The sequence below is a fragment of the Camelus dromedarius genome, chromosome 10 (assembly GCF_036321535.1).
Source record: "Camelus dromedarius isolate mCamDro1 chromosome 10, mCamDro1.pat, whole genome shotgun sequence".
Taxonomy (NCBI): Eukaryota; Metazoa; Chordata; class Mammalia; order Artiodactyla; family Camelidae; genus Camelus; species Camelus dromedarius.
Window position 1 is genome coordinate 37,125,178 of NC_087445.1, and position 17,210 is coordinate 37,142,387.

Consider the following 17,210-nt stretch of genomic DNA (forward strand, 5'->3'; position numbering starts at 1 on the left):
GAGTGCCCAGATACTTTAGCTGCGTGACTCTCACTAAAATCCACAGGAGGAGCAATTACATGTTTCTGTAGCACTTTGAAAATGCGCTCCTCCACTCATGGGCTGCAGAGCGTTGCACCGTCCTCATTTCAGGCTTTCTACTCGAAGAGGCTCACCTTCCTCTGCCGTGTCCTGAGGGGACTGTGTACCGTTCAGACACAAGGCTTACTGGTAATGGGAAAGGCCCTTGAGTTCTGAAAGGGGTTACCCGCTTTAGAAACCACCATGAATCCGTGGGATGATTTAAAAATATGTTCAAAACTTATTTGAAAAGGCTTCCCTTAGTCTGCCTGGATTTAGTGACTCATTTCTAAGTAGAATAAAGCAGAAGTGATGGTGTGTGACTTTCAAAACTAGGTCATAAAAGGGATCCTCTCAGCTCTCTCTTGGATCTCTTACTCTGGGGGAAGCCGGCTGCCATGTTAATCGGGCAGCCTTCTGGAGAGGTCCACATGGCGGGAACTCCAACCAACAGCCATGTGAGTGAGTCATTTTGGAGGAGAGTGCTACAGCCCTATTCATCCAAGGATGTAGCCCCAACTGACACCTTGACTGTGACCTTGAGAGAGACCTCGAGCCGGAACTACCCAGATAAGCCACTCACAAATTCCTGATCCACAGAAACTGTGAGACGACGAATGTGTTTTTAAAACTATGAAGTTTTGGGAGGTAATTTGTTACACTGTGATAGATAACTAATATAACAGTGTATTACTACCATCTTTTTTGAGACTTCAAAACATATTTTCTTCCCTCTATTCTGGATTCATTGGTGCATCATCATTTCATGACCTCAAGCCTCCTTGGGTCCTCTGAGCTGCCTGATACTCCCTCCTTGGGCTCTGATCAGTCCTGGCTCTGGTTCTCCTTTGGGGCTAGGACTGCTACCCTCCACTCTCCTCATAGTCTTACCCCAAACACTATCCTTCCTCGTTCTGCAGGTGATCTGACTCCTGTGCTTACACATCTGCCAGTCAAGTGACCCTAAGCAGGTTATTTACCTTCTGTGTCTCAATGTCTCTATTTGTAAATGGAGATTAATAATGATTATAACTCCCTCATTGGGGCATCATAAGGATTAAATGAGATATAAAACTCAGGAAATGATCCACATAGGAACTCACGTAAATGATGGCTGTTTTTATAACGGAGAAGCAAAGTATTGCAATAAGAGATAAGAATATGATCTTGGGAACTGGGTGGCGTAGGTTTATATCCCAGTTACATGATTCATTAGTTTTGTAACACTGGGCAAGTTACTTAATCTCACTGTGTTTAGTTTCACCATCAGTAAAATGGGAAGAATGATAGTGATACTAAAAATAACAACTTCTGAGTGCCATTGTGAGAAGTAATGACTATCTGTGCAGAGTGCCTAGACAGATGCTGTTACTTATCAAGCTCTACAAAAGTGTTGATATTATTATTGTTGTTATTATTTCAGGGATAAATGATAAACCACCAGTTAACTTCAACTTCCTGCCACCAACGCTTTGCCTGCATATTCCTTCCTCTTCTCCTCTGGTTACCAGGGTACAGATGGCTCATCTCCCCGTTAGCTCTCGGCCCCATCACTGCAGAGCCACTCTAGGACTTATTTCATCAATTTTTGCCTCTCCATTCCTAACTCCATTTCTACCATGAACATACAAGCAAATTCAAGTCTCTCATTCTGAAGAAAAAAAATCCCTCAAATTATGGCTCCTTTTGGCTACTCATGTCCCTGATCCTCATCCAAGCCAAGCCTCTAAAAGGTAGTTTCTACCTTCCATCTCCACTTCTTCTTTTCCCTCTTCAACCCACTGAAATGTGGCTTGCCACTTCATCATTCTTCTGAAACAGCTTTGACCAATGATGCCAATGATGTCTGTCTTGATAAACTGGATGAACACTTCTAAGTCCATATCTTCCTTAGCCTCTCAGTTGTACTTAGCATTCCTTTCACTCCACCCTTCTGAAGCACACTCTTCCCTTGGCTTCCATAACACTCTCTGGTTTTGCTCCTATCTCTGGCCCTTCCTTTGGTCTCTTTGGCAGGCTGCTTTTCCTCTGCTCAGTCATTAAATATTGGCTATCACCAGGATCCAGGATCCAGGATATCACCAGATCCTCCTTTTCATCAATCTGCATACTCTCCTTTGGTGATCCCATCCACTGCAATGGCTTTAATTGTCATCTGCATGCAGATGCCTTCTGAATCTATGTGGGCAGCTAGATCTTATTCCTAAGCTTCTACCTCATATACCCACTGTCCTGCTGGACATTTTCACATAGATATTTCAAAGGGACTTTGAAATCAACATGTCCAAATCCAAACTCAACACCGTCTTTACTGGAACTATATTTCTCAAGTAGTTGAATGTAGCCCTGAACTTGAGTGTGGTCTAGGTTTAGCTAGCACTGGCTCCTTTGTAACTGTACAGACTTGGGTGGGTCTCCTTATCCCTGAACTTTTCTTCTCACATCCTCTGAATAGATCTTATCTAACCTAGTCATATAAGTCTAATAAACACCATGCAAGGACCACTATTGGGAGGCTTTCTGAGCTTACAATATCAAGTCATATTTGGCTTGCATTGGAAGTAAGTGAAAAATTTACTGAGTTGGAAACTGGACTAGAATTATCAATCAGTTGTGTTATTAAACTTTATTTTCCTTGGCTTAAAATATAAAATGACATCAAAAGAACACTTTCCAATTAAATGTAATAATTCTTAAAGATTATACAATTCTGGGAATAAATCTATAGCTCAGGGAAAATAGAAGATATCATTGAATGTCAAGAAAATTTAATAACCACATAAGATGATGTGTTAGAGATCTACCCAAACACAATTTTCATCCTCAAGTTAAAATGAAAAGTGTTTTTTCTTGTGATCATGTCTAGATTTTTAATTTGACATGTGTTTTTTGTTAACCTAAATGTGGGGAAAAGACAAATGATAAAAGCTTCAAAACTGTTCAATTACCTGAAACAATTCTGGTCAGATTGTTTTCTAAAGCAACAATCTAAGTCTGAAATGAGTCATATGAAAATCACATTTCATTGGAAGTTCTTTCTTGACTTTCCACTGGTGACGCTTTCATAATAATCATTGAACTACTTTTGAGTTCAATTTACAGGCATAAGATATCTTCCAGTATCTCAACTAACAATAAAAATATAGTAGCATTAACTATTTTCTGTAAATGACTTGGCATACTACTAGTTAAAGAGTATGGGCTTTGGAGACACTAGATCTTGGCTCTAAACTTTATTTAGTTTCCTTATGGGATAGTACATATCTCAGAAGGCTAATATATGCAATTATAGAGAGCTTCTTCAAATAAGAGTTCAATAAATTATAATAACTATTATTATGATTATGTTCAGAGAAGCTGTATAAAGATAGAGCAAGTGTTTTCATAGTCCACTTAGAGATGAAGACATCAAATCTTACAGAGTTTAAGTGAGATTAAGTCAATGCCTCATGTTCATGCAAAGTATTATGTTAGTGGTTAACAAGAAACAAAGAAAACAATTTAATCCCCATTTCTGAGGAGTTTTAATTAAGTTTGTGAAGAAGACAGTTGTGAGAGAATTATAATCAGGGATATGACATCATGGGTGAAGTCAGGGAAGATGTCTTGGTGGAAGGGAGACTCGAGCTTAGTTTACTAAAGTGTAGGATCATGGATTGCCATAGAAGAAAGGGGCAGTAGGAATAATATGGAAAGTTCACAGAGGTGGAGTTGCTCTTGAGAGCTGAACAATATTCATTTTCAGGTCTAATGGCAGGACAAAAAATTTGTTACCATCTCAGTATTCACAGCATTATTGCTCATCAAAGTCTGTTGTTTTGATCTATTAATTGAAAAATTTGGCTAAACAGAGTTGAAGGTATTTAAATGTAAAGAATCAAGGCTAGTTCTATCACTCAGTTGGGTGAATCATGCATCTTTCAAAGATGTTAGAGAAGGGCCTCTTCTGCTTTCACATTTCTTTGCCCCATACCCAACACGTAGAGGCTTCACCATCTACCTCCCACCTTGAGTTGCAGCATAAGAAAATAGTTTCATATTCAGATGCCTGGTTTAAAAAAATCCCCTGACTCTAGTCACAATAGTATGATCAAGCTCCGTAACATGAATAGAGATGAAGTTGTGGTAAAGTTGTGAACTAGATTAAGATTTATTGCTATATTTTTTCCATTATGTTTATTTCCCCTGAAGCCTGAATTTCACTATGGCCAATCCATCTTCATCCACATTTATTAGAGTACCTTCTTTGTGTGTGACTCTAAGTTGGACTCTGAGAATCCAAAGATGCATGCCTTGTAACTTTAAAGTTTAGTTAAAAGGTAAGACTTGAAGGCAGGTAAATGCTTCAGAATATCTAGAAGCAGACCCTAGGGCAAATTAATCTTTCTTCTTTATTTTTAGGGCGAGTATTTACCTTTATGATCCCATTTCAAAGAGATATTCCAATTCTAAGATGAACAGCAACTGCAATGTCAATAAAATTACTCTAGTAGTACTTGAATGTTCAGATTCTAAAATCTAGGAGACAGTCCCACTGAAATAAAATAATCTAGATTTTCTATCAATTTGGATATAAATCAACAGTAATAAAGTACCTGGCGTAAGATATGGGGCCTTTCTTTTATCCTTGTACTTCTATTTATTTCAAGTAAATTTCCTGTATTTCCCTTGACATTTACTTTGTGCCACTTCAATCTTACTCTGGAATATAGACATAGACTTGACCAAAAATGCAACAAGCCTATGTTTTCAAACGATTGCATTCTGATAGAATTCTGCAGTGGTAAAGAATTTTAATAATGTGTTAGTTGTTTTTCTCTGCTACCTGCCTGATACTAAAAGGTTTCTTTTTTGATGTTTATTACATATGAGTTTGTTTATATAAAATGGAAGAAAAAGGATAGAAGGCACTAAAATAAGCTAGCTATGAAAATAGTTACAACTACTTCAGAAGCTTGCCAGACAACACTTCTACTTGAATGAATTTTCGGGGGATTTTCACCAGTAGTCACCAATATTTCATTCAAATACTTCTTTTTATGAAAGCTTAACATCATATTCCTTTTTAATTATCACATTAGAATAAAAAACACATATAAAAATGTCCCTCAAACTATGTCATAAATCTTGTACAACAAAAACAGCCCTTTTGCACCAAATAATTTACAACTTGAAAAACAAACTCTATTATCATAAAAGAGCCTAAGCAATATTAGGTATATTCTGGTTCCCCAATTTTGAGGGGGGAATATGCCAGAGTGGTTGACATTCAACAGAACTTGGTCAAAGATTAACTGGAAAACTAAAATATAACTGTTTTCCTGGTGCTCTCTACAACCTGCCAGTTCTGTTTCCTTTTCTTGGTCTCCCTTAGATCTCACTTGGGTCTTTGTGAGCCGTGGCTTGCCTTTATTGAACCCTGTGAGCAGGGACGATGAATGTGCACATTTTTCTGGATTTATGTGTGGCTTTTTCTACCCTCTACACTGGGATTTTCCCTGGGAAGGCAGACTGTGTAAGTCAGTCCTTTGGCACAGGCACACACATACGTTCCTATTGGCAAAGAACTGGTGAGAAACACAGGGAGAAAGAAAAGGAGAGTGAAAAAGAGGAGCCCAAAGGAGGTGGCATCAAAGAAAAAAAAGCCAGAATTGGAGGAAAATGAATTAGGGGTGATTCCTCCTATGCAGCAAGGCAAGAAAAGTATTGTGTTTCTGAAATCACATGGAATTAGAAGACAAACAAACAAAGCGACACAGAAAGGCAGTAGGCCAGCACTCTCTACAAATGTTTAGGCAACTGAGGTAATTATATAGTCACTCTATCTTGAATAAAGGAAAAAAACAGCTTCCATTTATTCATAATTCATCTGAGTGAGAACGTTCCAAAATGCCCCCGCCCCAACAAAGTTAAATAACAACTCAAGTTTCAAGAGAGCTGGAACTATGAACATTTAACAATGACTACAGAATCATCACACTTTAAATCGTTAATTCGTTTGTTAATGAAATGAACTACCAGATGCTTTTGGTACTAGGAGCATTTTAATGTATTCTAATTCTTTAAGAACTCTGTTTGTTCTAGTTCACAATCGATATATATTCAAAAGCCAACTTGGAATCTAAGGCAAGTGTTAACCCAAATATATTCTATCAAAGACTAGCCCCAGATATGCTGAAAAAAATTAATATTACTTTCCTAGTCAGTTCTGCCAACATAACACTTTGGGAACTGCTGTTTGAGAAATACGGTTTGTGTGTGATATAAAACAGCAAGTAAATTTTAGTCAAGAGAACATTATTACACTGATAACACTATCTCATTCCTTATTCTACATATTCTGCATAAATTAGTGTTTTTACATGTAATTTGGTAGTATAGATATGGGACATTTCTTTTCACTTAAAATGAAGGTTCTGAAAGATTCAAAGAATGTTTACTGCTTACATTTCATGATATGTGATTTTTTTTAATTCGAAGTATTTTGCACTGTGTTAAAAAATTGCACATATTGTGTTGCACTCAAATAGAATGGTTTCACTATATTGCCAAACAATAGAAGAAACAGTTTAGGACCAGTTACCTCTCAACCTGTTTGATTTTTTAGAAAATTTTTTGGTTCAGACAGACCTCATGCTACTTAGAAAAAACTACTAAGTACATTTATTATACTCAGTGGCAGGTCTAGATTGAGAAGGGAGGATTGTATTGATCTGATATAGAGAAGCACTGATAAATAATGACTAAAATTACTGGGAAAAAAGAAATGAATAATGCATGGCAATCTGTGTACATAGTTTAACTTAACGCCTATCAATGGAATTTCAGAAAGTATTACCTAGAGGAAAAGTGTTGTTAGTAGGAGAGAAAAACCCTTTAAGGGAGGTTGGGAATGACTTGTTTGTGGTTTTCAACAAATAAGCAAAAAGGAGACCCCGGAAGGAATGGAAATGAGACTCAGAGAAAATAAGACCAAATTCTCTTTGGCAAAATTATTGATTGATTGGTCAGTGTGTGGCTCTGGACATCAGAATAAGGAGATGCTGACACCCTGCTGAGTTTGGTCAAGGGCTTCTGAGTAGTTCCAGAGGGAGTAATACAGATCCCACGATGCCCACTCCTCACCCAAGCATTTAGCAAGAGAAAGGCCAACCAGGGAAGCCCAAGTCTGAATGGGAATAATCTCCCTCTGCAGCCTCCTGATCTGGGTGAAGGGCACTGAAATCATAAAGAAGCTGGAGACCTGGGTGAGGAGAGTCCTCATTTAATATATCAGTCAATGAGTTCATGCTGTTAATTAATCTTAACATAATTGTGCCAAGAGCACTTGCAAAATTTGATGGGTGGTAAAAGACCACTGCTTGATTCAGACCAAGAGGGTAGCTGACAAGTCTTCCTTAGGACGTTTCTTGATCATGAGAATTGACATGGAGTTCACATAGATAGATTCTGGAAAATAAATGGCTTCCCATTAACTATTCCTAATGTCAGTTTCGTTTTGGGAAGTGGGGACTGACAAAGTAGTCTAACGTGCATATTTTGAATTCTAATTTTATTCTACTCTTTTAATAACACCTTTATGAGAAGTCACATTCAGGGGCAGCCCCCAGGACTTACATCTCTTCCAATCAGGTCCTCCTGGTTTTCCACAATTCCCCAAGGGGCGATACCAATGGTACATATCTTCCCTCTAGACTTAGATGCATGGTCTTTCAAGGCATCTCCAACGTGACGAATAACACCTATAAGAGGAAAAAGAGAAGTATTACTTTTGTCTTTTAAAGCAATTACTTTCTATTTTTCTAAAGGAAATTATGATAACAGTTTTTTCCTAAATATAAACACTTTACACAAACTACATGTGTTTAGGAGGGAACATAAAGTTGGAGCTCTAATGCTACATACATTTGCTGGACTTGTACATTAACACTAGCAATGCATTTCTTATTCTATCTCATATGAAAAAATGCATACAATGCCTATAAAAAATAAATACAATTCTTTAAACTTAGAGAATCTTTTTCTTGTATTACAAGCATAACGATGTGTTAGTATAGCTAAGGACTAATAGCATAACTATATCCTATAAAAGCATCATATGTAATATTATATTAAATCTACATCACAGTTTGTGTATGAGTTAGGGTCATTCAAGTAGAGTAGTTACTTAGCTCAGATTTTGTTCATCTTGATTTCACCTTCTTATTTATGGACATATAAAGTGGAGACTCTGCTTGTAAAGAAAATGTTGATCTATTCTGTGGAAAATTCATGTTAATAATATATAAATACACCTTTTTATCTTCATCATTCGAATATTATCCCATTCTGTCATAATGGCCTCCTCCATCACCATGAGAGAGGAAAGTCAGTTTACAAGATGGTGGGGAACCTACCTCTTATCTTTTTCTAAACCATTTAAAGAAGACACAGTTTCCAATCTTTCAAATTCCCTCTCAAGTGATCACTTTAACAGAGGATATAAAATATATTTTCTAAGAAAACATGTTTCCACCCATTCTTCAAGGAAAAAAAATCACACCTCATGCTGCCTCCTATATGAAACCTGAGTTGGACTGGATTCCTTCACAGTTAAGATGAATTAACAAGGACTGCAGTTTATACATTTTGAATAGTTCAGTATGTCACTTCATAGTCTTCTGTGATTCATAACTGCACGTGAGGCTGTCTCTTCTCAGAGTAAAATTCGTGGAGCAGAAGGTTGGAGGTCAGGGTTGCACTCTCTCCGTGTGCTTCAGGTGCCAGCACAACATCAGGGCTCAGAAACCGTGTACTCAGCTAACAAGCACACAAAACACACTAGGCAATTTAATCATGGAGCGTGTGAACAGGCATGGGCGAAGAACTCAATTCTGCAATATTCGTAAGATCAAATGGAAAGAGCTTTCTTTAAAGAAATCAAGTAACAGAATAGTGAAAAGAGCCACTAATCCGTGTTGAGCTGCGCTGGGAGTGTTGAGAAGAACATCAATTTCACTTACTAGCTTATGTATGGATCTTCCAAATGAGAGTACTGATAAAGACAGACAAACACAAGAGTAAAACTGTGAATACTAGCATTAAATTTTTTCCTATTTACATGCAAAACTCCTTTAGGGACCAATCCTGGACAAGAAGTTTAACTTCATGGTAGTGCCTCCCTCCATTGGCCACAATTCTACCGATGCCTCTTACCCAAGCTGAGTGTGCCACCATGGGAAACTCACTTTGGGTACTGGAGTGAACACTATGCCTGGAGAGAGGCAGAAGTGAACCTTTTGGTTTACAATATTTATGCTATAAATTCTTCTTCTGCTACTGGATGCATTCCACAAAAGAAGAAAAACAATAAGCAATGTTCCGAGTTTTCTGAAACAGAAGATTGATTAGAATTTCTTTAAAAACCTTTGAGTTGGTCTCCGTACAAGGTGCAGGTTTTGCCAGAAAAGCGAAAAACTGAATAATCATAGGTGAATGATGCCTGTTAAAAGCTGTGAATAATGGGGGAGGGAAATAGCTCAGTGGTAGAGCACATGGTTAACACGCATGAGGTCCTGGATTCAATCCCCAGTACCTCCATTTAAAAACAAACAAACAAAAAAAGCTGTGAGTAAAAGTTGGAGCTTAAAGCCTGAACAGCCATGAGAGAAAACTGCTCTGTAGATATTTGATTACTACAAAATAAACAGTAAAGAGCCAGTTGAGCAGGTCACTCTAAGATGTTAGCTGAGACACTGAGTCAGGGTTTCACATGACAAGGATGAGCACAGGTGATGTGCAGAGTTCACTGCAGAGATGAGCCTGTGGAGTTGTGTGCTGAATGTTCACAAATTCTAGGTATTGCAGAGAATTCTGAGTGCAGGTCTTGCTTAAACACCGTCTAAACTACAAACAAATGAATAAACAACATTGAGCTAAAATTTTATTTAAAACTAGTTGGTGGAGGGTTGTTTAGAATGCCCCACCAACTCCAGATGTGTCCACCTGTGCAGACTTTTGAGTCCTGAAACAAGTTTGAATGAACTTACTGCAGCATTAACTGTCTCTTCCCATTGGCACTTCTGACTCTGGCTGGGGAAATACGTCAAAACCAATTTACAGGCATCCATTCCATTATCTGTTGTGCATTCATAATGTTCTGCAGGTAAGTGCTTAACTCTGAGTGCATTTGTAGGAATTGATTTGACAGCTTCCCTGGATCACGATATAGAAACTCATTTGGCAGGCAGAAAAAACTGTTTGGAATTCAGAGTGGGGTGTGTCTTCTGTTAGTGCAGAGTTGAATGAAGGAAATATTTTAAATAATAAACACATACTACTCCAGACTTTGCTGTCACAACATATATATTGCCGATGGAAAAGGCATTTTGCAAAAATTAAATGCTATTAGCATCAAACTTGAAATCACTTAAAGAACAGAGGCAGAGTCTCCAATTTAGAGCAAAAGTTAATCCTTAAAAAATTATTGGATGCCTCTTTGGCAACCTGAGGTACTGAAAATACTCTTGAAATTCCATTAGTCATGTTTACGGATTCTATACAGTCAAGTATTAAATACCACAATCTGTTTCTTATGTGTAAGCAATTCTTCTTGGTTGAGAAATAACATTACAGTTATGTAGGTGGAGGAAAGAGAGAGAATCGCTGAGAGGAGAGATAACCTGTAAGTGTGGACACAGAGGGCAGGTGGACAAGGTGGGGTCGGGGAATGTCAATATATTTAACCTTCGGAGAAAATTATCTTAGTCACAACTTTCTCCTGGCCTCACATTGTCCTTCTCTGTCCCACTTCAATTACCTGTGTTAACCCCTCCGGTGAATATCCATGCTCCGGTTGTCATGGCTGCTTTGATGAGACCTTTTCCAAAGACTTGCTTGAGTTTTGGCTGGAGTTCAAAGTTCTGCAGGCCCCCATGGACGGAGATGAGAAGCTTGGGAAGCTCCAGCTGCCATTCCTTGGTCATCAGGTGTAGGAGAAGATCAGGCTTTGTATCGAAAGATACTCGCACATACTAGAAGAAAAACGGCCATCGATTAGGGAGACAGGGCGGGGCTGGCTGGGGCTGCTGCTCTCTGTTGATTGCAGTGATATGTGTAGTGACTTGAAGAAAACATCTCATAATAAATTAGATTTTTTTAAAAGGGGCAAATTGATTACTTTACCAAAGGAGCCTTCATTAAACAAAGGGATTCACTGTTTTAAAAAGGTTTTCTTGAAATTGTGAATGACTACAAACTTTAAGATAATTTAACTTTCTAAAATGCAGTGTAAACACAGCACTCCCTGGAATGAGTTCTTTGCTCAAAGGAAATCATATTTATATTTTACCAGTCTTCGTATTTGTGCAACAGTTCAAGTGTTGCTAATATTTTCAATATAAGTAAACCCTTTATATCAACTGGATCTCAATAGAACTGTTCCTGTGACCCTATTATTTTGAGACTTTTTGAAGAATTCCACAGTTCTACATAATTTAATGAGAATTTTAAAATAAGGTAGCAGCTGGTTATATTTATTTAAATCTATAATAACTGCATACCAAATGTTTTCTTTACCTTTCAAAGAGAAGTGACAAAAGGCATGCCAATTATTCTTGTAGAATAGTTGAAAAAAATTAAAGTGTACAGCAGATATCAAGGGTTTACCAGAGGCAGCTGGAAATAAAGTTATGACACATCATACAAATAAAATACTAAAAATATATATGATGATAAAATCTATATAACCACATATATAGATATCCATTTAGGTCTCAGTTTCATTAAATAAAGATTTTGTCTCTAGCTGAAAACAACTAGAATACTGGGCAAATGTACTTGAACGCCTTTGAAATGCATGGCTGAGTTGGCATGAAAAGAAGGAATATTCAGATTCCTAAACCAAGGGAGGTTGGAACCTCAGGTGGTAAGGAAATACCAAGGCAGACTTTGGCCCTGAGGGTTTCTTCTAAACCTTGGAAGAGCTGGAGCATCTGCTTTTATAGCTTTAGCAGTGTGAGGGAGTCTAAGGGGAGACCCCACACAAAGCTGGGATACTTCAAAGGGCTCCACTCTCAAGTGTAAGCTATATTTAATATGTTGGGAAACGTAAATGAGAAGCTTGAATATATAAATAAGAGGCCAGAGACTATTAAAAAAAAAATGCCCACATACATTTGAAAAAGAATGAAAACTGAACTTTTAGAAATTAAAATGTAATAATTTAAATGAACAATACAGTGGATAAATGAAACTAGCCATCAGATGTGCTAACTATAGATTCAGAGAAATAAAGCAGATACAGCCTAGAAAGATAAAAGAATTGAAAACAGAAGAAAAACTGAGAACTTTAGAGGAGATAACCAGAATTCTAGATAGAAATTAAAGAGACCATGGGGAAGAGGAAATACTTGAAGAGAGACTGGCTGGAAATTTCTCAGAATTATTAAAAGATACGAATTCTCAGATCCAGGAAGCTCAATGAATCCTAAGCAGGATAAATAGAAGGAAACCCCACCCACAGACGTCTCATAGAGCACACTAAAGGGAGGGAGAATGTCTTTCCAAAACAGCTAGAAAAGAAGACAGATCACCTACAAATAAATGGTCGTTAGACTGAAGGCTTATTCTTCAAAAGTGACAATGGAGATCAGAACAGTATCTTCACTGTGCAGAGAAATGAGCTGTCACTGTAGAATTCAGCAAAAATATCTTTCCAAAATGAAAGCAAATGATAGACATTTTTCAACTACCCAAACTGAGAAATTTACCTCTATTAGATTTCACTCAAGGAAATTTTAAATTACGTGTAGGAAGCAGAAGTTACATGATCCCAGATGGATGATCTGGGATACAAGAGAAAATACTACTCAAGGACATTAGCACGTTCATGGTAAATCTAAAAAAGTATTGGTTGTAAAATATGAAATGATAAGAGTGTCTAACTTATGGTGGAAAGGGATAGAACTAAAGCACTATGTAATATAAAAAAAAGCGCTAGGTTAATATAGCATATAAATTAGGGAGTAGTAATCAGAGTTAAAGCATTTTAAAGTCTATATATTGTGTGGGAGAGAAAAGTATTGATTAATTCTGGAATTTGTTAAATATTAATGTTGAAGTTGCATAACCACAAAAAGAGCAGACTGGCATGTAATCATACAAACATATGCTTTTAGGTGTATAAATAATTAAGAGTTATCCAGGAGATGACAGTTTATTGTAACATTTTTGGTTCTGGGAGACCCCATTGTTGCAGAAACCTCAAAAATTGTATGTCAACTTTCTTTGTTAAAGTATATTTTAAACATATTTAGCTGAAATGTGAGGTAAACATAGAAAATATTAAAGTAGCTTGATAAAATAAGCAGGTTTGTCAAGAAATACCGAAGAGCTAAAATTTCCCATACACCAAAGCGGTGTTAGAATCTAGTAAGTTGGTTCTATATTGATTTGATCTACTTGGCAAAAATCTATTCTAAAATGGAAAGAGTTAAAGGCTGGCAATTTATATCAATTAGAGTTGACAATATGAGAAATAGTATATTTTATGCACAAACTCTTGCACAGAGGGCAAGAACTTTCAGATACCTATCAACAGAAATCTTCAAAAATGATGTGCTCTTTTATGCCATGCCAGGAGGCCTGGGGCTGGAGAGAGGATACTGCAGTGCTATTTCTTAAATAAAAACATCTTTATTATCTCTTTATTGCTATATGTATCATCTCATCAAATGACTGCTTATAAGAAAACTAGCTAGATAATGAATGCTATATAAAAGAATAAAATATTTTCTGTGCCTGTACACTGAAATCATGCTACTGAAGTAGTTAAAATTTAGTGGCTCTACTAGATTAAACTTGTATCATTTTGATTAATTCTAGAATTTATTTAGTGAAATAAATTTTATTCATTTATTTAGAATTTATTTAGAATTTATTTAGTGAAATAAATTAGAACCGGGATTCAAAAGGCTTCCAAACTATACAAAGCAAGAAGACATAGTGTAAGAGATGGTAAGAATTTGCTTTGCAAGTTGTTGCTCTCTTATTCAATAACTTTAATATATCACTCAATTATTCCTGCAAAAAGAAACCCAATTAAATAAGGACCCACATTTTTCTAAGGTGAAATATAAGTTATACTTTTAAATACAGAAAAACATCTAAAGTATAAAGATACTTCTAAAATTATGTGCCCCTTGTAAGCCTAAATATTAGTTCCTAACATTTCTGAGGAGTTTTAAAGTGCAGTTCCAGGGATTAGGGAAATACTATGAGAATAGTACTGTTTCGAAGAACAAGATAAACAGTGTGATTATGGCTTTTGGAACTTCAAGTTGCCTCACTGAGCATCCCAACTTGGACATTTATTTCATTCAGCCACGTAAATAACATGAGATACAGATATGCATACATTATTAACTTACCTAGTGTGAAGAGAGAGTGCAATTTATACTAAATCACTACAGAGATTGTATAATAATTTCAGTAAGTTTAACGCAGTTAAGTAACATATTATGGAGTTCAATTACATATAGTAATTAATAACGATAACCTACATGCATTTTTAGGAATAAGTCTCACTTGGTAAATAATTTGCTTTGGGGCTTCTAAAGTTACATAAACAATTTACCAATAAGGAACCAATTTACTGATCATGTGAGCAGTTCACTGGAAAATGACCAACAAATCTAGTGATCATGTTAAAATTCCTTTTGAACTAGTCTAATCTTTTTCCTAGTTAGGAAACTAAAAAGTTTGCTTGATATTTGTTACTTAGTTAATAAGTGCTCCAGTAGGGGAATGAATGAATGACCTTAGATCACTGGGTCTCAGCTCTCTGTCTTACAGAGGAAGAAACGGAGGATTTCAGTGTCTGGTCTGTGTAAACTCATGTTGTTATACGCTGTTTTTTCTTATTTCTCTCAGCTCTCAATTTCTTAACTACTGAGGAATCCGCCCCCCCCCCCAAACCTACAACCAAATCCCCTGTATTTCAGGCACATATATGCTGTGGGCTTTTTATGTGTCATTTCATGGACTCCTCCCAATAATGAAAAGGCTGGTATCATCCACATCTTACTGAATGGGGACAGTAAGTTCAACAGCTATTAAGTGATGATGACAGGATTCACACCTCAGGTCCTTGCTCTTGACCTCAAAAACATAAATGCCTCCTCTCTCCTTACTTCTCCTTTTCCTTCAACTACAAGCAAACAGTCTGCGAGTCCTGATGATCCATTTCTCAGACAGTGTTCTCAACTGCGCCTTTCCCTTTATTGCTTCAGTTGTAATGAGATTTGGAAATGTTAACCACTATATATAAAAATAGATAAAAACAAATTTCTTCTATACAGGGAACCATATTCAGTATCTTGTAATAACCTTTAATAAAAAAGAATATGAAAATGAATGTATGTATATTATATGCATGACTGGGACATTGTGCTGTACACCAGAAACTGACACATTGTAACTGACTATACTTCAGTTTAAAAAAAAAAAAAACAGAAAAAAAAGAAATGAATGTTCTTTACTAGGATGTCAGTTTGAGTTGTGACAATAGTCCTCATGGCTTCTCTAAGCCTGTGCTCTGCATAAGACACCAACAGGCAGACTTCCGTCCCTAATTTCTTTTTTTTTTAATTGAAGTATAGTCAGTTTACAATGTTATATCAATTTCTGGTGTACAGTATAATAGTTCAGTCATACATATACATACATATATTCCTTTTCATATTCTTTTTCATTAAAGGTTACTACGAGATATTGACTATAGTTCCCTGTGGTATACAGTAGAAACTTGCTGTTCATCTATTTTATATATAGTTGTTAGTATCTGCAAATCTCGAACTCCCAATTTATCCCCCCAATTTCTTTTTGATCATATTATTTCTCAATTCAAATTGTTACATCATACGTAAACTCCCTTCCTGCCTATCTCAGCCCCCACTACTTGGCCTTACCCTACTTATTTAGAGACATTTATCCACTTCTCTCTGTATTTGGTTAATGCTAGTCCCCAAGTCCTAGGAAACCCAGTCCCCCCCCACCACTTCATCTACGTAACTCTTCTCTTTCAGTGGCTCTTACTGACTTTTCCTTAGAATGCAAGCTCATGCTGCCACAATATAACTCTCAATCAAATCTCGTCTAATATATATTTTTTCTGGTTGTTTCTTGCATGTGTCAGTTTTTCCCCATTTGCAAGATGTTTGAGGGGAGGGATCATGTTTGACCTCACCAATGATTTTGGATAAGCCTTTCAGTATCGGCTATGATGTAGTTACAATCTTAGAAATAAAAGAGAGCTGAGAAATGTCTTAACAATCATGGGAACTAGAAACCATCTATGTCAATTCTTCTGCTTTTCAGATGAGGACACTGAGACCCAGGGAAGGGGAGTGACTGGAACGTCAGAATTAGCTCTCTAATAATTCACTACTCATCTCATCCCTTATAAAAGCTACTGTTACACTGTGCTTCTCAAACTTCAACATGGAAAACTCTCCTGGGGGACCTAAAAAATGCAGGTTCTGATTCAGTAGGTCTGAGATGGGACTTGAGGTTTTGCATTTCAAACTTGCTCCCCAGGGACCACATGAGTAGCAAGGATGACAACTCTGCCTCAGACCAAAGAGTCTAAGCGGTGTGTCTTGTGTTTATCATTGGGCCGAAGGGAAGAAAGAACACTTAATATTTTACATGAAAATCGAAGAAGAGAATGGAGGAAATACTGTAAGAATTACTCAGGCCACGATAAATAGGAAAGTGCAGCCACTGGTAAATGACTCAATTCCAACTACCTAATTCCTTCGACCAGGACGAATTCTTATACAAAGGAACACACGATTAACTATAGCCCACCCCTGGTTATCCAGAAGCTGATAAATAACAAATACTGAGTGTCCCTGGTGCTTTGATGTTGGCCATTATTTTAGATTTATTGTGTCTTCCCTTGGAGAATAAAAGATAAAAAAGAGAGTATTTAAATTAATCAATTTGTTACCTTTTGTCATGTTATAGTTTAGCAACTCAAGGAAGTGGTTTAGGGATAAAAGAATAATTAAAACTATGGGATAAAATAACCCTTTATGATTACCTGGAGATTTCAATTTTCAAATTACATTCTTATACCCTTAAAAATCAGGTTATTCAGTCAGCTCTCC

At 36.8% G+C, this 17,210-nt stretch overlaps 1 protein-coding gene across 1 annotated transcript in view; it reads right to left on the reverse strand.

The window, feature by feature from the left end:
• The window catches only part of TRPM3 (transient receptor potential cation channel subfamily M member 3), a 724,277-nt gene that overhangs the window by 217,499 nt on the left and 489,568 nt on the right, over positions 1 to 17,210 (reverse strand). The window contains exons 4-5 of the mRNA XM_064490266.1: positions 10,859 to 11,072; positions 7,678 to 7,802 (exon numbers count right to left, since the gene is read on the reverse strand). Coding sequence (XP_064346336.1) covers positions 7,678 to 7,802; positions 10,859 to 11,072 — 339 coding nt within the window. The remainder of the gene's footprint in view (positions 1 to 7,677; positions 7,803 to 10,858; positions 11,073 to 17,210) is intronic.